The sequence below is a fragment of the Chlamydotis macqueenii genome, chromosome 1 (assembly GCF_036417535.1).
Source record: "Chlamydotis macqueenii isolate bChlMac1 chromosome 1, bChlMac1.mat, whole genome shotgun sequence".
Classification (NCBI taxonomy): domain Eukaryota; kingdom Metazoa; phylum Chordata; class Aves; order Otidiformes; family Otididae; genus Chlamydotis; species Chlamydotis macqueenii.
This window is the reverse complement of record NC_141556.1, coordinates 135,426,414-135,448,011: the sequence shown is the minus strand read 5'-3', so window position 1 is coordinate 135,448,011 and position 21,598 is coordinate 135,426,414. Positions and strand designations below refer to the sequence as shown.

General features: G+C 41.3%; 1 protein-coding gene across 2 annotated transcripts; it reads left to right on the top strand.

The window, feature by feature from the left end:
* Positions 1–2,042: 2,042 nt before the first annotated feature.
* Positions 2,043–21,598, top strand: TCEANC (transcription elongation factor A N-terminal and central domain containing). 2 transcript variants are annotated; one of them, XM_086767993.1, is made up of 3 exons: positions 2,043–2,322; positions 4,562–4,618; positions 16,492–21,598. In XM_086767993.1, exons 2-3 carry the CDS (start codon positions 4,594–4,596, stop codon positions 17,580–17,582), a joined length of 1,116 nt encoding a protein of 371 aa, XP_086624119.1. In that variant the 5' UTR covers positions 2,043–2,322; positions 4,562–4,593; the 3' UTR covers positions 17,583–21,598. The 2 variants fall into 2 exon arrangements, with proteins under 2 accessions (XP_086624119.1, XP_086624127.1); XM_086768001.1 differs by having other exon boundaries at positions 4,526–4,618.

Genomic DNA, 21,598 nt, shown 5'->3' with positions numbered 1-21,598 from the left:
GCTTTTTGCTGAAGATATGGAAACACATTCTGTTCTCAGCCATGTTTATGTAAATTGTTTACCCATCTGATTTCACTACTGACATTTTGATTTATGCTGGTGTTATGAAGAGCTGACATTGACTTTGCTTCCCTGTCTAGGAGCACCTCTAGCAAGTGACCATTTACCAGTTCCCTTTCAGGATTTCAGGGAAGAGACAATTTCCCTGATTCCACTCTGTAAGGAACAGCTGCTGCCATTACCTGCGCACAAGGTTTCAGAAAGTTCAAACCACAGCTCCAGAGATTTTAGAGGAAATGCTTGTCCATCAATCCTTCCTGCCACAACACACTTTGCCTGAGCTATTCTAAAGAGGCAGTTGTTACAATTCCAAGAATGGACAATCAAAAGGAGAGACTAAAGCTTATTCTTTGAAAAAACATATTGAAGAAAGAAGATTTTAAGGGAACTCACATATATTTTGGTCCAAATAACTCCATTACAAATATTTTGTGAATGGGAGTACATCTCTGAAGAATTTCATTGCTAATGTATTATCAATACATCTTCAAAACTCATTTAAGAAAAGGTTTTTATTTCATTAAAAGAATTTGCATTATTGCTGTTCTACTTTCAGTGACTGTGATCTATTTCATAGATATAAGTTAATAAATAAACAAAGTAATAATCGTGGCTATTTTAGAATTATAGAATCATAGAATGGTTAGGGTTGGAAGGGACCTTTAAAGGTGGCCTCCAGCTAGCCAGGACTAACCATTGCACCATGCGTTCAATCACTGATGGATTCATCACTTTGGCACAAATACATTGCAAGCTAAGCATTAAACAGGGTTAGCAATCATCCAGGGTTCTTCAGTGGTCAGTGTACGATGCAACCACTGCAGCACTAGCAAAGAAAGGTTTACTGCCACTCAATAATGAACATAATGAATGCTGATTGCTACTGGTTCATTACAATAATTTAATAAATTGCTTGTGTGATTTTTTTTACATCCTATACAACAGTGCAAGGTGGGTTTTTTGTTTGTTTTTTTTTTCCCTTGTGATTAGTACTGGTGATCTTCATTATGTGAAAACACGGAAAAGAGGTGGGTCTGCCATACATGATACTCATGCTGAAACGTTCAGGCAGGTAAGTTCAGTTTACTGTCAGCAGAGGGCAACACAAGCCTCATTAGTGAATAAAATAAAAAGCATATTAAATAATCACACCGACTTTTTACTGTAATTGAGAATAAACACCAGCATACACCTGTACATTTGCGTAGAGCTGAAGTTCTAGAAGTATTCATCTTTTACAAAATCATTTTGAATGCCCTCTGTAAAACATATGTGAAACAGGAAAGCACAGCACTAAAGGGAATGACAAACTCCTTTGTTTGACCAAAATACATCAATTTTTAGGTGTTTACTGCATTATCTGATATGTCCAGCACACTTTATTATATCCAAAAGCTGTTAGCCCATGAAGTAATTTTTCTAATTTTTTAACCCTATGTGTACCAATAGTGCTGTTTGTAATCCAAAAGCCCAGTTGGGTATATCAAAAGTAATGCAGTAGTGCATTGAAAATGAGAAGTTTTACAATGTTTTTTTCTGTTCCCTGTTAGCCTTAGCTATGATACTGATTTACCCCACTTGGTGTGTTGCATTGCTTTTTCCTAGCTGCATTTGCTCGAGAAGAACCACGTCATGACCGAGGTTAAACTTTAAAATCACATGAATATCATCTACTTTTTCATCAGGCTCAGGGCTGAGGGGAGCCAAAGAACTTTTCCAGCTTTCCCAAGCACTCCCAAGGCCCCGCTTGCAAGGCCAGTGTCCAGCTCCCGCTCCATCACCAGGGCAGAGGCAGCCGGGCACGGGGAGGGGAAGATGCCAGAACGGAGCAATGCCCAAAACGTGGCAGGAGCCTCAGTGGAAGCTGTGCCTTCACACTCGAAGCTGCTCAGGACAGCCAAGTTATTTCCATGGCTGTTGCTTTGTCCAGCGTGCTTTCAGCCCTAGAGTGACCCTGGGAGACAGCACAGGACCTCAGACTGAATATGAAACCCGCCACCCGCCATGGGCGTCTGACAACGGGACGTGGCTTCTCAGCCCAGGACCTCCGTCGCCCCACTGCGGAAGCAAGCCGAGGTGCCGACGCTGTGAGGCGAGCGCCCATTCCAGGGCGCTCCGCAGACACCAGGCCTCACGGTGGGGCCAAGCGCGCAGCCGCTCGCCCCCGCAGTCCGTCCCGCCCGCTCGGAGAGACGGCGGCGGCGCCGCCCGGTGCGGAGCAGGAAGCGGGAGGGAGGCGCCATGTTGAGGCCCGCTGCGGAGGTAACGGCGCCGGCCCCGTTGCCGGGGTACGAGGGGGATGAAGAGGGTGGTGTTAGCGCCGTGTGTTTCGCCTGGGGCAGCGGGAGTGGGACGCGCAGCACCCCGCTCTCCAGTGTTGCCTGTGAGGTGATGCCGGGGAGAGGCTTCCCCGTGCCCTGGCGCTGGGGGTGAGATCCGGCGGACCGGCCGGGACGAGCTGTCCGAGCACTTCCGCACCGGGTCCCGCCGCGGCGCCGTGAAATGGCGGCGGGCGGGACCCCCGCGCGGCCTCCACGCCCAGGAGACGCAGACCGCCCCGCTTCTCCCCGCCTCCAGTTTGCCCGTTAGCGCGGTGGGGGTCCGCCCTCGGGGGCCAAAGGGGAACAGATAGCAGCGGTAACGGCTTCCTGGGGAGTGAGGGGCGTTGGTAGGTAGGTCTGTGCTCGCTTCTCTTTCTGCCTTGGGTACGCCAGGAGTCGGAGGAGGGGCGACATTTCACCCCAAAGCAATACAGCAGTGAATCAGACTTAACCTGGATAGGTCTAAGGATGTGTAGGAGGAACAGACCTGAGGAGGTTTTCATGAAGGATTTGGAGAAAAAACACGTATCCATGGCATTACTGAGTGGCATTTTGGAGTATATGGACTGGCCCACCCGTTTTATGGCAGTGACTGCAGGCTGGTTCGCAGGCCAGTCTCCACCGAGTTTCCTGGGCCAGTGTCTGAGATGCAGGTTACAATGGTGTCACTCAGCTGCTGGCATCCTCGGGCTGACACCAAACCTCTTCCAGACAAGCTGTCAACCTGCAGCCGGCTTCCACCTCAGGCAAACCTCAGCTGCTTTCGGACAAATACATGTGACTGGGTTGCTTCTCCCAGCTGTTTTAATTACGCTACTGATTTATATCATAAACGGCTGCAATTCCCATCCACAGAAGAGGCTGAACTTTAAAATGGCAGGATAGATATCTGTGATTGTAGTGTTATGGGAATTTGTTTAGGTATTTATTATATTGGTCTCCATGCAGCTTTGCTGTCTTGAGATAAGTCAAACGCTGGCATAAATATAGAAAGGAATTAGAGACTTCACACTTTTCAATGTAGTATTATTTTTAATACTTGAAATTGATTTTTATATATTTAATTATGTTTCACATCTTATTTCAACCAGTACCTCAGATGTCTTGATCAAGACTCAAATGTCCAGATGTTATGTATTTTCTTTCATATTAAAGGAGCCATGTTTTAGCAGATAACTGTGTGTTTCTTTATATGAAATGGTGCAAATTTTATAGCAAATAGAAGCACACATTATTTATACATAATTTCAAATGAAACTGTTAATGACAAATATCTCCAAACTATACATACATTGTCTTATTGCCACATCAAATCATAATGTATTGGAATGTATAGTGAATCTGCATAGCTGTCCTGTTGTGAAAGAGATTAGCTAATACCTCCACTTGATACTTGCAGTCTGTAACTTGTTAAAACTACATGTTGTCACTTTTTTTTAACTTCTTAAAAGTACTTATTAGAAAGGTCACCCATATCAATAGAAATAAAGATTTCAGATCAGTGGAATAATGCATGACTTGTAATATTTTCAGGATTTAAGGTGTTTGTCTAACTCAGATAACCAGTCAGTTCAGTAGAAAAATTCACATAGGTAAGGCACATAAGATACAGAAAAAGCTAAAGTATCTTCCAGTCAAAATCAGTTTAATTCTGAACTAAATTATTAAAAGAAGCTGTTAGCAAGGTAACATTTCTGCAGGGATGTATGTGTCCACTGTAACATCAGCTGGACCTCCTAAAACTCAAAACAGCTGTAACTGTTCAATTCATAAAGAATTTTCTCAGTTACTTTTTGCTGTGAGACAAATCAGAGGTGTTACTCATCTGGTGTAGCTGTAATATTTTGAGCCTTTTATTATAGAATAACAGAATGGTTTGGGTTGGAAGGGACCTTTGAAGGTCATCTAGTTCAACCCCCCTGCAAGGGACATCTCCAACCAGATCAAGTTGCTCAGAGCCCTGTCCAATCTGGCCTTGAACATCTCCAGGGCTGGGACATCGACCACTTCTCTGCACAACCTATTCCAGTGTTCCACCACCCTCATGTTGAAAAATTTCTTCCTTACATCTAGCCTAAATCTACCCTCTTTATAGCAAATAAACTATTTGTTTAAAAACATTACCCCTTGTTATATTCCAGCAGGCCCTGCTAAAAACTTTGTCCTCATCTTTCTTACAGGCCCCCTTTAAGTATTGAAAGACTGAGGTCAGATGAAGCCAGCAGTTAAGCAGTCTGGTAAGGGCAACAGCTTTTCCTTTCTCATTAAATCCATGCATGTTTGTTTGATCTTATTAGAAAAATGTGCTGACAACTCTATTTGGGGTTGATCCCTGAGGCTTGATAACTTCATTTTGCAGTCTGTTGGTTTTTTAAAATTATTTTTTAAAGGAAATAAGACTCCTATTTTAATTAAAAATTTTAATTAAAAATGAGGCTTCTAGGAGAAGCAAATCTAAACCAGGATTAAAAATGTGTTTTGCAAAAGAGGCTACTGTGTGCATCCTCACATGAATGTGATGTACTCTGCCCTCTCTCCCCTGTGAATTCCCTCTCTTGGGAAAAAAGCTGTGGCAGAATGGTTCAATGGCTCTAGCAGACTATTATGCAGAAACTCTTTCATGAGATGTTGTCTTGGAAAATTTCTTGAGACAATGTTTTATGTAGTATTCTTATTTAATTTTCCTTTTCTTGCTCACTGTGGCTCTATTCTGTTGTGTGCAGAAGAATAAAAAATGCATTTTGTCTCTGGCACTGCAGTGATAGCATTTTGCAAGTGAAGTACAGATTTTTGGGGAATGGTTTTGCAATAATCCTGAGCTCACATACTCTGCTGCTTCTGGATCTTTGACCAAGATGTGACTCTCTTGATCAATGAGATGTCAGTGGTCAAGGACATCTGGCAGTAGTACTGTTCTAGTGTCTCAGTTATTATTGTATTAACTTAGCTTTATTCATGTGACTGTTCTTCAAAGATTAATTTCTGTATAGTTGAGAATTTTTTAGGAGTGGGAGGCTGTACTGATGAGAGGCAGGAAGAGCTCTGATTTTTGCCAAGATGGAATAAAAGCCCCAGATAATGATTTCTCAGTGACATCTTTGATATCCACTCTCCCGCTGTAGAAAGAATAAAGGAATGCTTTGGGGTCTGGAGGCTGGCTGTGAGAATTCTCAGATTTCCTATTTTAAAATAGCATCTGATAATTTTCATTGTTTGTATGGAATTTAGGTTGCCCAAAGCAAGAAAGTTGATGTTTCCAGGACTGTGTTATGCACCATCTCTGCTATAACTTTGACATTTTTCGCAGAAAATTTATTACACAGTTAGGAGTACTTGGCTTCTTCTGATCTTTATCTTGGCTATAGTCTGGATTTTCTTTTATTACGTAGAGTTCCTTGGAGAAAAAAATTATCTACATCTGAGATTGGGATGAGGGAGTACTGATGTTAGGTGTTCTCTACCGTTCCAAGACATTATTCTTCACTTACGAGGATGCAGTTTGTCTTGGTTTATCAGTGGGAGTGAGCTGTGCTAAGGCAAAATAGGCTATCGCTTTGAACCAGGTAAGGCATATAGCAGAGATGAGGCATTTACCTCAAATGATTTTGGAGAGGGCAGTGTTTTTCCCCAGAGCCAGCTTTGCAGTTAGCAGCAAGTGTCTCAGGCTGGGGTTTTTTGTTTGTTTTCTCTTGCTTAGTAATTTTATGGTGTAAAAAAAGTTCTGATTCAGCTTGATATTATTACAGGATGACCATATTTTAAACTTGAGGTAGCCTGATCTTTTTTTCTGCAAGGCTCGCACCTCCCTCTCTCTGCCCCCACTCAGCTTCTTCACATCATCTCCTCTTTTTTTTTCTGTTTTCCCCTTCTTAAATACGTTATCGCAGAGGCATTATCACAGGACATTCTGCTACCAATCGGCTCGGCCTTGGCCAGCAGCAGGTCCACCCTAGGCCCGGCCGAGTCCACTGAACAAAGGGGAGCAACTTTAGCAGTTTCCTGCAGAAGCTACCACCTTAGGCCCCCGCTCACTAAACAAAACCAGAACAGGAGCAAAACTGACTTACAAAATTTTTATTGATCACCGTCATTTATTCTTGGATACACAAGTGACTCATTATACCATGCAATTAGTGTGAGAGCTCCCAATGATTTGGCAAGAAAGTACCTTGTCAGCACAGTATTACAGAGTCTCATTGTAAATACAAGTCAATCTTTACCTTTTAACCTTCAATAGACACTAGGAATTCAAGCAGATGTTCTCATGCATTGCTAAAGTTAAGCAGGATGGAAATACCTTGTGTAGTTGCAGGAGGGATGAGCATGTTTATTTTGTACTGTACAAAATTTGGATACTATCATTTGTAGTCTTGTTCTTGCATCTCTACAATAACAAAAATACATTATTCATAACTTAGGAAGAAATCCTTTTTCTTGGATTTCTTATCTTTTGGAACTAGGAAGACAGCAGAACGGTGCTGAATGAGTATGATTCAGTTAATTTTACAAATATTTGTTCAACAGTATTTGCCAAATAGCATTAAATTAGGTAGAAAAGTGGTCAAATTACAGATTTAAAAAAATGTAAAATGAAAGAGCAATGTACAGGACAATGAAAGGATAAGGGATGCACCCTTTCCCTCCTGTCTGTATCCCAACACCTTTGGACCTACAGGGGTTTTTTTCCAAATTTAGGCAAATAGGTACCCTAAAAATGTGAAGCCTCCTAAAGCTCATAGGGAAATTGTTTTATCTTTTTTCTTAACAGGCTGGAGTTTCTAATTATGCACATTTTACAACGACTCTATGGGTTTGCTATGCTACAGCTCCCTCAAGTGGTAAAATAATTTCCCACTTGGAATTGCAACTTGGTTTCTGTGAAATTTGCTTTTTCAGAAAGTTTTGAGGCTTCCCTCAGCTTCCTCTTTGTTCTATCTTTTTTCTTCCCTCTCCCTCCTCCCCCCGCCCTGCCCCCGAAATGGTGAACATTATGAACAACTGCTTAGGACTCTGGGGTTACCAGGGAAGTAGAGCTGTGGGTTAAAGGGTTATGATCATAATCTTAGTTCTGCAGCTGACCTATTGAACCAGCTTGGGCAGGTCATTTCACCCTGTAAGCCTCACTTCTGTCCTCTGAGAACTAGAGAGAATGAAAAATATTTGTGGACTACCTAGAGTATTTTTAACACCTACTTCTCAATTCTTTTTAAAAGTAACTTATTTCAATCAATGATTTTGCTTCTCTGACTTAGCAGAAAACTCAAAAATCCCTTGTCAGTGGGCAGTAAGAGATCTGGCAGCTGTCTGGGGTAGCACAGACTTCCACTATTCTCTCTAGAAGGTAACAAAATAAAGCGTACACATACCTGGAGGTTTTGCCATCATTCCACAAAACATCAAAATCCTGATTTACAGCAGAAACAGAGTTCAAGGAACAGGAGTCTGAGCAGGAAAGAATTCAGGCTTGCTATAGTTAGGTTCCCCGTGAACTTTGGCTAGAAAATATACAATATTACCACTGCATCAGTAATTTCTTATTTCTCCCTATTAAGAACATGAAAAACATGTTTTCTACAGTTGTCTGAGGAAATCATGTTGTGCCTTGATTAGAGAAGCAGAAGAGGTGCTTGACATCCAGACTTAATATGAAATGCTACGCAGGATTCCCAGTATTAAAGAAGAACTCTGCCTCATCCTTTAAAGGAAGCCAGCAGTAGTAGAATGAACCATTTCATAACCTTAATTTAATTTCTGATTTTGTAAAGTAACGGTTTCTATCAACCTTGGTGATAAATCCAGTTCTTGCCTGATTTATAGGGCAACAAATGCATGAACAACTTTTTTTTTTTTTTTCACTACACTGGCTTTTAATTTGGAAGCTGAGATTAAAATTATGATTGAGTAGTTAGCATAGTATTTGAGGTGTATGTATTACTTTTCATCTTGAAGGTTCTTAAAATCCTTTGCAAACTAGGTACACACAACAAAGACAGTGCCATTCAAAGAATGCTTTCCCTACAGAAGCCTCTCTATTGCCACTGATAAAACTGTGTTTATTACCTTTATTTAGTGGTTTCTCTGCTGGCTCTTGTGCTTTTGCCAGTTACCAGTGAATATTGCACTCCACTGAAGTAAGTAATTATAGATTTGGCTCTGTCCTTGTCATATATTGTTGATGACTTATTTTTTCTATTACTTTTACTTAGCTTTGCTTAATAAGTTTGAAGCGAGTCACAAGTCCTACCTCTTTGCTATATGTTGTAGAAGTTTAGGAGAGTGGATTCCCATGGAAGTGATTGTTTTGACTTCAGTAGGGCCTGTTGTGACAGGACTACGGGTAATGGTTTCAAAATAGATGGAGATAATTTAGATCAGATATTAGGAAAAAAATTTTTACAATGAGGGTGGTAGAACACTGGAACAGGTTGCCCAGAGAGGTGGTGGATGCCCCATCCCTGGAAACATACAAGGCCAGGCTGGATGAGGCTCTGAGCAACCTGATCTGGTTGGGGATGTCCCTGCTTCTTGCAGGGTGGTTGGACTGGATGATTGTCGTAGTTCAGCCCCAATCGGGACCGGACTATGCAGTGTCTCTCTCACTCCTCCCACCCTCCGAGAGAATAGGGGGAGATGATATAAGAAAAACAGCTCGAGGTTTGAGATAAGGACAGGGAGAAATTCTTAAAGTTACCATCATGGGCAAAACAGACTCGACTTGGGGAAAACTATTCATTTATTTCTAAAACTAGCAGGATAATAAGACAGAGAATGAGATAGCCTCCCCCCACCCCTCCCTCTTCCCGGGCTTAACATTATCTCTACTACCTTCCCCTCCCGAGCGGCACATGGGGGAAGAGGGAATGGGGGTCGCGGTCAGTCCATCACGCGTTGTTGCACGCCGCTGCTTCATCGTCGGGGGAAGAACTCCTCACATTCCTCCCCTGCTCCTTCGTGGGGTCCCTCCCACGGGCCACAGTCCTTCGTGAAACTGCTCCAGTGTGGGTCATCTCTTCCATGTGGTGCAGTGCCTCCAGAACAGCTGTCCCAGCGGGCCCTCCACGGGCCACAGCCTCCTTCAGGCCTCCACCTGCTTCAGCGTGGGGTCCTCCATGGGCTGCAGGTGGATCCCTGCTCCTCCGTGGACCTCCATGGGCTGCAGGGGGACAGCCTGCTTCACCATGGTCGTCACCACAGGCTGCAGGGGAATCTTGGCCAGGAGCTGCATTACTCCTCCTCCTCCTTCTTCACTGACCTTGGTGTCTGCAGCCGTTCCTCACAACAAGCTGGCAGACGCCTCTCAGGATCCTTTTTACATCTCATTCACTTCTCATCTCCTCTCCACTTCTTGCAGCCGGACTGGGCCGAGTTGGGCCCAGTCGGCTGCCCGGCGGGAGGCCAGAGGGTGAGGCCTGCAAGGCCCACAAGGCTCATGCCTCCCTCCCCCTCTCTGCCCCCGCTCAGCTTCTTCACGTCTTCTCTTCTCTCTTTTTTTTTTTCTGTTTTCCCCTTCTTAAATATGTTATCGCAGAGGTGTTATCATGGAACATTCTGCTACCAGTTGGCTCGGCCTTGGCCAGCAGTGGATCCGCCCTAGGCCCGGCCAAGTCCACTGAACAAAGGGGAGCGACTTCTAGCAGTTTCCTACAGAAGCTACCACCTTAGGCCCCCCCTCACTAAACAAAACCAGAACAATGACCTTTGAAGGTCCCTTCCAACCCAAACCATTCTGTGACTTAATGTGAGTAGTCTGTTAGGTGGTTGAATTGCCAAAACTATTTTTAAATAATTGTTCCTATTTTTATGTCCATATTTTGTTTCAGTTTGTTTATTTAGCTGCTGCCGCAACTTTTATATACTTGAATTTAATGTTACATAAACTCAAAAAAGTCAATGCATAACAAAAAAAATCTTAACATTTCTAATATTTTTGTTTATTGCCATGTGTGGAAAAAGTCCTAAGGCAGAACATATATACTGCATTGAATCCAATCTATACCAGCCTTTTATATAGTAAAGGGTTAAAAAAAAAAAAAAAACAGGTTGTCTTAGATCTGCCTATTAGAAAAAAAGCATCTTATTGTGGGGTGATGAGTTAGCACATGTCAGCTCCTTCTCAGTAGCTGTAGGTGTCTGGTAAGTGTAAGGTAATTCTCTGTGAGTGTGTGGCAGAACAGCTGTGTTCTCGCTGCAGATGCCAATGTGTGGGCTCCAGCTCCCCTTAGAGACTCTGTGTTAGCCACCCCAGCTGTCAATGCCTACTCATAGCTGTGGAGCCGAGGGAGTCTTTTTCAGCCATATAATTTTCTTGTGTGAGACTGGCAACAGAAATGGGCATGTCTTCACCTTGCCACCCTGATGAGCTGCCTAGTGTCAGGTGGATAACCATGAGCAAGGACCACTACCATAAGGCAGATTATATCCATGGACTTCATGCACCATTTCTTACGTAGGGATACTCTTCCTGCAGTATTAGAGAGGAAACCCTCTATGAAGCATAGTCCTCAATGGAAGATCAAAATATCTCACCTTTGTTGCGGGATAAAAGTATATGCATGGACAAGTTATCAGCAGAGCACTTTGTGTGTAGTAATTCCTTTGCATGGCCATAGTCCTGTATACTAAATACTGAGAATTCATTAAGTCATTTAGCATTTGGTAAGTACATTTTATGTTATGTGTAGCGTAATACAGTATGTACATAGGTGGGTACAAGAACCGAAGAAAATTATGTTTGAAGTGAAGTATGTTGGAAGAAGCAGAACTGATACTAAGGCATAGGGCAGTCATACTGGTTGAGCATATAACTGTGTCACTAACTCTGCCCTAGATTGCATGAGAAACAGTAAATGCCAGCAGATCATAATTTTCTAATGTCAGCTACTTAGTGTTCAGGAGACATGGAACCGTCCTGGCGTAGTGATGGCTGCCCTACATAAGAAAACACCCCTTTCCACTCTCACAAACAAGGTGTGTTCCTGCAGCAGAACAGATGAGCGAGGATGCAATTTATGTGCTTTTCAGTATGACAATGCATAGAGTTGAACTTAAGTATCTGAAAAATGCATCCTTTTTCTCTGATTCTGAAACTTCTTGAGTAGTAGATCAGTTTCTGTAATAGTAGATCAGTAGTAGATCAGTTTCTGAGGGTTTGCAGGACTTCAAAATGTCAGATAAGAATGAGCTGTTTAAATACAGGTTAAGCAGATGCAGAGATCATTCACTGCAGAGGCAGGTTGGTCTGTGGTTCAGGATTATAGAAACAGATGAAGGTTTATGTTCTCTCTTTCTCTCTCTATGCTTTTCTTTTGTGGATATCTAAGGCCCTACCTAAAGTTTGAACTTTTTTCTGTCATACAGAAAACAAGTTAGCTGGGCTGGTGGTCATAAAAAGCAACAGAGCATGCAAATTACCCATTTGTATGACTTGTCCCTCCTCCCCCCCCCATTGTCAGGAGATTTCATTATGGAAACAGTGATGGTGCAAGAAATTTGCTTATGTTCCTTTAAATATGGGCATGTGTAGTGAGCCTTGTATTAGTCTGTATCAGGCGGATGGCTTTTTCTAAGGCATAGTCGGGATGTGTGCAACTTCAGACAAAACACTGTTTTTGTGCACAAATTTATGCTAACTTCCAAGAAAAGAGGAACACTTAACACTCACAACACACTATTCAATTCTACATTCTAAATTTAATTATCCTTTTCAGCAAACAGGAGAATAATGTTAGTAGGATGAACTCTGTCTGTAAATTTGCACTTAGCAATGCACTGAGCATTTTTTGGTCAAATGATTTCATAAAAAGAAATCAAAATGAAATCTTATTCAAGCCATGAAACTCTGCATTCTGAAATATCCTTTTTCTTTTCATTCAACACGTCAGAATATATGGGAGCCTGCTTTAATAATGCTACAGCTGTAAGAAAATAGGTGCTTTTTAGGATATAGAGGGATCTGCCTTTAACTTTTAAGAATTTTAAAAAACAACAATTAGGAGTTTGTAGATGTCACTGTTTTACAGGTATCACTATTTTTGAGCTGCCCAACTGTAATATGATGCCAGAGCTAGCAAGGGAAAGGGCAGCAGCGGGGACCTCAGTTAAAAGTTCACTAGTCCGACTGGCTTCTCTGTTAGCAGCTATAAAGAGACGCTTTTGGAAGAGAGACATGATCTCTTGCATAGCAAGTGAAAGTTGAGGGTCATACAAGAACCAGAATTCAGGAACCATTCTGGGCTTAAAATCCGCTGAGTTATGTCAGGGTTAATTAAACTTGCTGCAGAGTAGCCCCCAACCTTTGCTTTGCAGCTCCCAATAAAATGTGTTCAGCTTCAGTAATTGAAGAAATCCCTAATATCAAGTTACGGTGACATATAGAAGTTCCTCAAAAGGCTCGAAAGCTCTGACATCTCCACCAGATGCTTTAAAAACTCATTTACGTCTGTGGGTTTTGGTGAGATACCATGTCAACATTAGCTAGTTAATGTTACTCTTTTGAAGTAATAAAGGCTTGAGGAAAAAGTCTGAAATGAAAAAAAAAAAAACAATTCACAGGTATCTCATCTGTCTGCTGTAGAAGTTAATATTAACTAAAACAATGTGAGTGTATAAGTTTTCTCAAACTTTCCAACTTTATATGTTTTATGGGTCATTCTTAATGCATATATGTAATTTCTGCATGTATCAGTGATTACAGGCTACAACATACACATAACAGTGGCAAACACAAACAAATTTCTGAAAAATATAGCTGTGCTACTAAGCATTGCTCCCTACTCCAAATTAGTCTTTTGTCCTGGTTTTGGCTGGGATAGAGTTAATTTTCTTCCCAGTAGCTGATATGGTGCTGTGTTTTGGTTTTGTGCTGAAAACAGCATTGGATAATACAGGGATGTTTTAGTTACTGCTGAGCAGCGCTTACACAGAGTCAAGGCCTTTTCTGCTTCTCTGACGACTCCACTAGCAGAGTTGGCTGAAGGTGCACAAGAAGTTGCTGAACAGCCCCAACTCTCTCAGCCTGTCCTCATAGCAGAGGTGCTTCAGCCCTCTGATCATCTTTGTGGCCTCCTGTGGGCTTGCTCCAACAGGTCCGCATCCTTCTTGTGTTGGGGGCCGCAGAGCTGGACACAGTACTCCAGGTGGGGTCTCATGAGAGCAGAGTAGAGGGAGAGAATCACCTCCCTTGACCTGCTGGTCTTTTGATGCCGCCAAGGATGCAGTTGGCTTTCTGGGCTGCAAGCACACGTTGCCGGCTTATATTGAGCTTCTCAGCCAGCACCCCCCAAGTCCTTCTCCTCAGGGCTGCTCTCAATCCGTTCTCCCCCCAGCCAGTATTTGTGCTTTGGATTGCCCTGACCCATGTGCAGGACCTTGCACTTGGCCTGGTTGAAGTTCATGAGGTTTGCATGGGCTCATCTCTCCAGCCTGTGAAGGTCTCTCTGGATGGCATCCCTTCCCTCCGGCGTGTCAACCACACCACACAGCTAAGTGTTGTCAGCAAATAGTAAGATTGAATGTTGGATGCACTCAATCTCACTGTCTATGTCGCCAACAAAGATGTTAAACAGCGCTGGTCCCAATACTGGCCCCTGAGGGACACCACTCGTCACCAGTCTCCACTTGGACAGTGAGCCGTTGATTGCAGCTCTTTGAGTGTGACCATCCAGCCAGTTCCTTATCCACTGAGTGGTCCGTCTATCAGATCCATGTCTCTCCAATTTAGAGATGAGGATGTTGTGCGGGACAGTGTCAAATGCTTTGCACAAATCTAGGTAGATTATGTCAGTTGCTCTTCCCTTACCCACCAATGCTGTAATCCCATCATAGAAGGCCACCAAATTGGTCAGGCACAATCTGTGCTTAGTGAAGCCATGTTGGCTGTCACCAGTCCCTTCTCTGTTTTTTATATGCCCTAGCATGGTTTCCAGGAGTATCTGCTCTATGATGTTGCCAGGCACAGAGGTGAGGCTGAGTGGCCTGTAGTTCCCTGGGTCTTCCTTGTTTCCCTTTCTAAAAATGGAGGTTATGTTTCTCCTTGCACAATCAGTGGGAACTTCACCAGTTTGCTACGACTTTTTAAATATAATGGACAGTGACTTGGCAACTTCATCTGCCAGTTCCCTCAGGACCCGCAGATGCATCTCATCAGGTCCCATGGACCTGTGCACCTTCAGGTTCCTTAGATGGTCACGAACCTGCTCTTCTGCTCTAGTGGGCAGTTCTTAATTCTCCCAGTTCCTACTTTTGCCTTCTGTGACTTGGGTGATGTGGCCAGAGCCCTTGCCAGTGAAGACTGAGGCAAAAAAGTACCTTAGCCTTCTCCATGTCCTGGCTAACCAGTTCTCTTAATTTGCATCACTTGCCGGTCTTCGGTTTTGTTTCTCTCTCTCTTTTTAAAATTTTTATTTTTATTACAGTTTATTGTTGTTATTATTTTATTTCAATTATTAAAATGTTCTTATATCAACCTGCAAGTTTGCTCACTTTTCCAATTCTCTCCCCTCTCACGCTGGAGGTAGGGGGGAGGTTGAGTGAGCAGTTTTGTGGTACTTAGTTGCCAGCTGAGGTAGAACCATGGCATCTTCTAGTGCCAAAATCTATGTATTTAATTTTAACTAAAGGGTTTGTTATGAGAAACCAAGTGGAAACTTGCAGATTTTATTAAAAACAAAACCACAGATAGCCAAACATCTCAGCATTTGTTATAAGGATTTGTGAAAAAATCTGGGTAGATTAGGGCATAGTTGCAGGAATGACTGATTTAAAAAAACAAACAAACAAACAAACAAAAACAACCAAACACACAACACCCAAAAACCAGCAACCAAAACCCCACCTTACAATGTGGAATTTTTGGACCTATTTTGATTTTTCTGTTATTCTGTATCATTGCAAATTGTACTGATTTCATTTATAGTCAGATATAAATTCAGATTTCAGATATAGTCAGATGCTTGAAAACTAAGAGAGATGGGGAAAGAGGTTTAAATACAGGTTCCCAAAAGTTGAAACATGAGTCAGTTTTTCTGAGGAGGGTTATTTTCCGTATGCATTTTGGAAAGATGACAGCAATGATCTCCCTGGGTTTGGAGTAAACTTGCAGTCTTGCAGTGAACTTCCATGTCATTGCAACTTTCCAATTAAATTAGTGCAGCGTTTACCGCCTTTGGAGATTATTGGGAAGCTATTACAGAATGTATTCAAGAGTGTGAGATCACTTACATCATTCACATACCTGTTACAGCAGAATGTCCCAGGTGTGGTTTTTAATAGACTTTAAATTTCTGTGATAGAAAAACAAATTGATTTTCTGAAAACAGCATTCTTATTAAATGTCATTTGTTGACACCAATGCTGTAAAAACTCTACTAATATTTTTATTGGGGGTTTTTTGTGTGTGTGAGGAGGGGGCGATATGTTGCCTATAAAGCCTCCTTTTTATTTTTTGAAAAGCGTATCATTTGATAACAGTGTCTAGATTTTAAACATCAACGGGTGATCAGCTGGTGCTTTTGGTGGAAAATGCTGAATTTCAGAACTTGTTACTTCTTGGTAGTCCAGTGGTACTAGAGTCTACTAATGCGCAAACGCTGCAAAGTCTGCCTGTAATCTCATACATCAGAGTGATTGTGTAGTTACCTACCTTCCTGTAGCAGTTGAGAATCTCCCTGTGAACTTAGGTTGTGGTGTGCGTGCATAGAAAAGCAGGTACAGCAAACATTTTTATTATGCTAGGAATGTCTTTCTTAGTGTAGATTTTGCCAAGACATTGTGCTTTTCCTTAAAAATTAGTGTTATTCCCTACTTCTTAAATTTTTAACCCTACCCCAGCAGAAGTCCCTGTGGTCTCTCCTTTCCACCAGTATTTTCCTTGCATGAGTGAGACTAGCATGCCCACTTGCATTTTTCCGGGACCCAGGCTCCTCTGCATTTTGCATTTGCTCCGCTAACTCTACTGTACACCATTTCAAGAAAAAGCTGGCAAACCCAGTGGTGTATAGAAATAAAATATTGTAAAATAACATACAATAAAAAGAAAACCTTGTGAGAATATACAGAAAATGAATTAATGTCAGAACTCCAGTAAATGTGATAAACGTTTTTTCATTTCCAGGTTTAAAAATGTCTGACCAGAAAAATATTGCACACAGAGCCCATTGTATTGAAAAACTACTGTCTGAGAATAATTTCCAAGATATTGAGGATCATCTTAAAGAACTCGAAGATGTTGATATGACTATAGAGTATCTTCAGGGAACAGAAGTTGCCAAGGCTGTATACAGAGTACTCAAGAACTGCTCATCAGTAGGGTTGAAAAAGAAAGCAAAGCAATTGTTATCAAGGTGGAAAGCACTTTACAAGAATAATTGTGTTCAGTTAATGCACGTTAAAAAGTCGATTTCTGTGTATGCGAAAGAGGAAATTGAACCTCTTAGTGTGGTTCCTAGAGAGCAATCGCTGTCTGAAGGACCATGTCAGCAGGAGGCATTGGATGTTACTGGTTCTAAAATCTTGATCCCATCGCAAACTGTTAAAAATGTGGTATGTAATGATGCCGAAGGCAGCATAAATCACCTTTCTTCTTTTGAGGAACAACATACTGATAATGAAGATTCTAAACCTCTTGTTAACGAAGCAAGTCTGCAGCAGGATCCAATGAGAGCTCTGAGGTGTAAATGTACAGGTCTTCTTTATAAAGCTTTGACTGGTTCTGACAAAGATGCAGAAGAAACTAATAAATGGCTAGAGCTATCTAAAGAAATCGAAGAACACATTTTTGCTCTTCATGCTAAAAATGACAAAAAGTATAAAAACTGCATAAGAAGCAAAATCTCTAACCTGAAGAACCCTAAAAGTTGCCACTTAAAACATAATCTTTTTTCAGGGACTTTGAGTCCAAAGGCTTTTGCTGAGATGACAGTGATGGAAATGGCCAGCGATGAATTGAAAGAGCTCAGGGCTCTCTACACAGAATCATCTGTTCAGGAACATCAGCTTCCACAAGTTATTAACGGCACGAAGACAAACAAAATAAAGTGTAGGCGCTGTGAAAAATTTGACTGCACTGTCACTATGATCGCCAGAGGAACTCTCTTTCTTCCAGGTTGGGTGCGAAACACAAATCCAGATGAACAAATGTTGACTTACGTTATTTGTAATGAATGTGGAGAGCAGTGGTATCACAGCAGATGGATTTGTTTGTAATGCTATCCCTCTTTAGTAAGTGGTTCAGAAATATAAATGTGAGAAGGTATCTCGGTTGAAGCTGTGTAATTCTAAATTTTGTGTTGATAGTGTGTAGATACTGCCACTAAAAAGTGAAAAAAAAAGATTTAAAAATTGCTACCTTATTTTTGAAGATTAGTAAATCTGTGTGGTTTTAAGTAATGTAAATATGTAAAGAAATCAAAGAAAAAATGGAAGAAATGGTAACACTGTATCCAAGAGAGGAATATTCACTAGTAAATCCATTAAAAATATTCCAAGTGCTGCAATTTTTTCCCCCGAGGTACTGAGTACTTGGAATTTTCATTATCTTCAGCAGGACTTACTTCACGGAACACAAGTTTTGTTTACAATAAACAAACTGTTTCCAAAACTGCTGTTCACATATGTGTGTGCATTGCAGAATGTTCAGCACGGGTTCACTCCTTAGTTAAATCACTTCTGGTTTGGGTGGTAATGCCTAACAGGAAAAAAGGAATAAAAAATAGAGTGTAAAAGGGGGTGGAGGTAGCTAGCAAATGAAAGCAAAAATGAAATTCTGCTTTAGCTTTTTATAGCTATTGGGCAGAAAATATGACTTGAGCAATCTATCACTTTGCAGTTTAGATTTGCAGGGTAAGATGGTGAGTCCTGCAACTGGTAAGAAATTAACACAAGATCAGACAATGGTTTATTTCAGAAAATTACATAAATGCAGTCTTAAATTTATTTAATAAATAAAGACATGAGGTTAATAGGAGTTAATTACTTTCTGAATGGCTATGCTCTCTTGAACTGGGACATCTGTCCTGAGCTGAGCAAATTAATGTTTTATATAGTGCAGGTTACCCAGAAAAAAAATGAATAGAAGGAAATCTGATAGCTGAAGTTTTTATGCATGTTTTTGTTCTGGAGTCAACAGGATTCCCACTAGCTGTTTACTAGCAGTATTTATTTATCAAAAAATATTACCATGGCATTCTTCTCATTCAAGTAATAGCCCTGTTTTTTTTTTTCTGTAAAACTTAAAATTACTTCAGAGTCAGCTATCCGAATGCTTTGAGTGGTGTATATATCAGAAGTCAGGGAGATGTTTATTTTCTGAATTGGGAGAACCACCTGAGTCCAGGTATCCCTTAGAAGACTATGTTCATACTGTGTGTCCCTGTTTTGGTTTCTTCAGTGTTTTTGAGTTACTGTAGATGTTTAAGTGAGAGGAAATGGGTATTGCATTGAGTCCTAATTTTCTGAGCACATGAATGCGTCAACTTACAGATCTAAGGAAATACAGTGAAGAATAAGTCTGCCCTGCCTGAGAGGTTAGGTTCTTGCAGCAAAGCAGTACTGCCATTTGGAAACATAACCTCAATGAGTTTCCTTGTTGGAGTATAGACCATATGGTGAAATAGATTAATAAATTGCCAAAGTCATACTTTAGGTACAGAGGAAAGTGTTTTGTTTCACGTATTGCGTGAACACAATAAAACTGCGTATTTGGCATTAATGGAGATACCTTTTGCAAATGCACAACAGGCATTTTGCAGTTCAAGGATAAAATGCGTCAGCTGAGCAGAGAAACCTGGTGATGAGTATTTGCTGGAGAACAGTTCTTGCACCCATCTAGCTGTTACACAGCTGAGGCTGCTCAGCTTCTCTGGGCAAAGGCACTGCCCTGGAACCCTCCAGCCACATGGCCGGTCGGACAAAGGAGTTAGGGGCATGAGATGAGAAAATAGCTGTTGGTGAACTAAAAGCCAGCCAGGACTAAAAGTGAATGGTGAAAATGATGTGTAACCTGATGTTACAAAGAGACACTCAATATTATTCTACTGAAAAAAGGAAGAAAAATATTTTCCATTCTATGCAATATTAACAGTTAACTTTCATCAGTGTGATTTACTGTGGTATTACTTACATTTTTATCATATGAAAATGTGTGTTTTAATAGAATTGCACATATGTAAAACAAATATCGAAGCATTAGGCCAGACTCCCAGTGTTCAACTGTGTAAGCAATCAGTTGATAGCTGACTTTCCTTTCCAGTCCTTACCCACGTGCTGGAATTGCTGCTTACGAGTACTTCTGCTTGTTTAAGTGTAAGTACTTGTCTGCAAAGCATTATTTTTAGCTTTCAATAAAACCATAAGAAAGCAAAGCCTTCTGTCTTACTCGTTCACAGCAAGCACAGTCTGCTGTCGTTTTGGAGGTCATGGTCCTGTTGAGCTGTATGCCAGTACTGTGCTGTGTCAGAACACGGTGTAGCAGGAAACTTTATTTTAGCTGTGAACAACAGACGCTTATAAATAATTTCTGCTTGCGGATGGATTTGAAGCCATTCCAGTAATGTACAGCTCATCCAAATTTTGTCTTGGCAAAGGGAATTGTTGCAAGGCATGGACAGTGGTTTGACAGGATATATTTCAAGGGTAAAATTTGTAGCCATAATACTGACTACATTTGTGACATAATGTATAACATCACTTTCTTTTGAACTGCCCATCACTGAATGTAGAGTGCTAAGGTATATTCCCCAACATGACTGGGATTTTCTACAGATCCATATTTACTGAGGAGGTAAGAAAACATACACAGTGGATATCTTAAAACCTTCTCAAATAATTGAGTAAGCCTGCCTCACTGCAGATCTGCGTGAGCCGTAGCTGCAGCAGCAAGAGGGTTGTTTGGTTCTAGCCTTTCACATCTTGCCCTTTCTCCTAAGATGTGGAAATAATGAAATCCAGTTACTAACAACTGCAGTTGCAGCTTATGGTATAAAAACAACTGTCAGTAGCTACAAAGAGTCAAAAAATGCATTGTAACTATGCCCCTTTTACAGCTATCCCTTAACTTTCTTCCACCATTTCAAACCGAGAGCAGTCAGAACTCTCAGGGCAAGGTCTTGGTACCTCACAGTTGTAAACTCAGCATTTTAAATTAGTTTTCCATGGTAATAGATTGTGAGTTGGCATTCCTCCTTTGCCTTCGTTCCTAATAACAATTGAACCTGGGAGCTGGCTTTTTAATAAATCCAGTTAAGGCTAGACATTAAAAGATGAGAATGTATTTGTAAATTTCGTGAAATCTGATAATCATTAAAATAATTTCTGTTCCTATTGAAAGAGATGGAGCCTTTACTTTTATTCAGAAGTTACCTAATCTAAGCTGCTACCTGCTGGTTCAATGCACACCTAGTTAAGTTATTAATAGGTTATTAGTATTACCTAAAAGCCAGGCACAAACTACACTGCTGCTTGCCCAGATAGCAGTCTGGGACAAGAGGGAGATCTAGGAATACTGGCTGAAAGGAGCAGAAAGTACTGGAAGTCAGGGAGAGTGAACTGGGCCCATTTAAGTATGCTGAGGACACAGATCTATAGGAAGTGAGGCTTTGTTGTTTCAGTGCTGGTGAAAAAGCTCATCTGAGCTCAGTTTCACTTTATGCCTAATTCATGCTGATAAACATACTGCCTGCAACTTCACACCTAACAGTTAGTGAAACTGCATACAAGGTAATTAATTACTGTATTACCTTCCTGATCATCTTAAGCCATGGGTTGTTTTCACCTAACACAGTTCATTACCAGTTCGGCCATTTTCCCATCTGTGTTTGTGACCAGTCCTCGTTACTTGAAAGGTTTAGTAGAAAGCAGATGTCATGTAGTGTCATGTGCCGCTATAGATCAGTGTACTGTACAGACATGAACTGTCAAATACGAGACGGTCATTCAAGTAAATCATTGCTCTTATTTAAAAAGGTGTGGTCATAGTTTCACTAAGCAAAGTACTGCTCCAGGCTGCAGTTTATCAATAGGTTATATTGTCCCTGCCCAGATTGTGTAACTGCGCAGGCTTAAAATGTTTGACTGGATAAGATTGTGTGCCTTGGCTCAAAATGGCTTTAAAAAGTCAGCTTGCAACTACACAGCCTGTGCGCCAGCAGGAGGGTCTGTATTACCGGGGTGCAGGGAGTGTCAGAGTCCAGAAACAAGAATAAAAGGAAAGCTTTGAAAAGTGA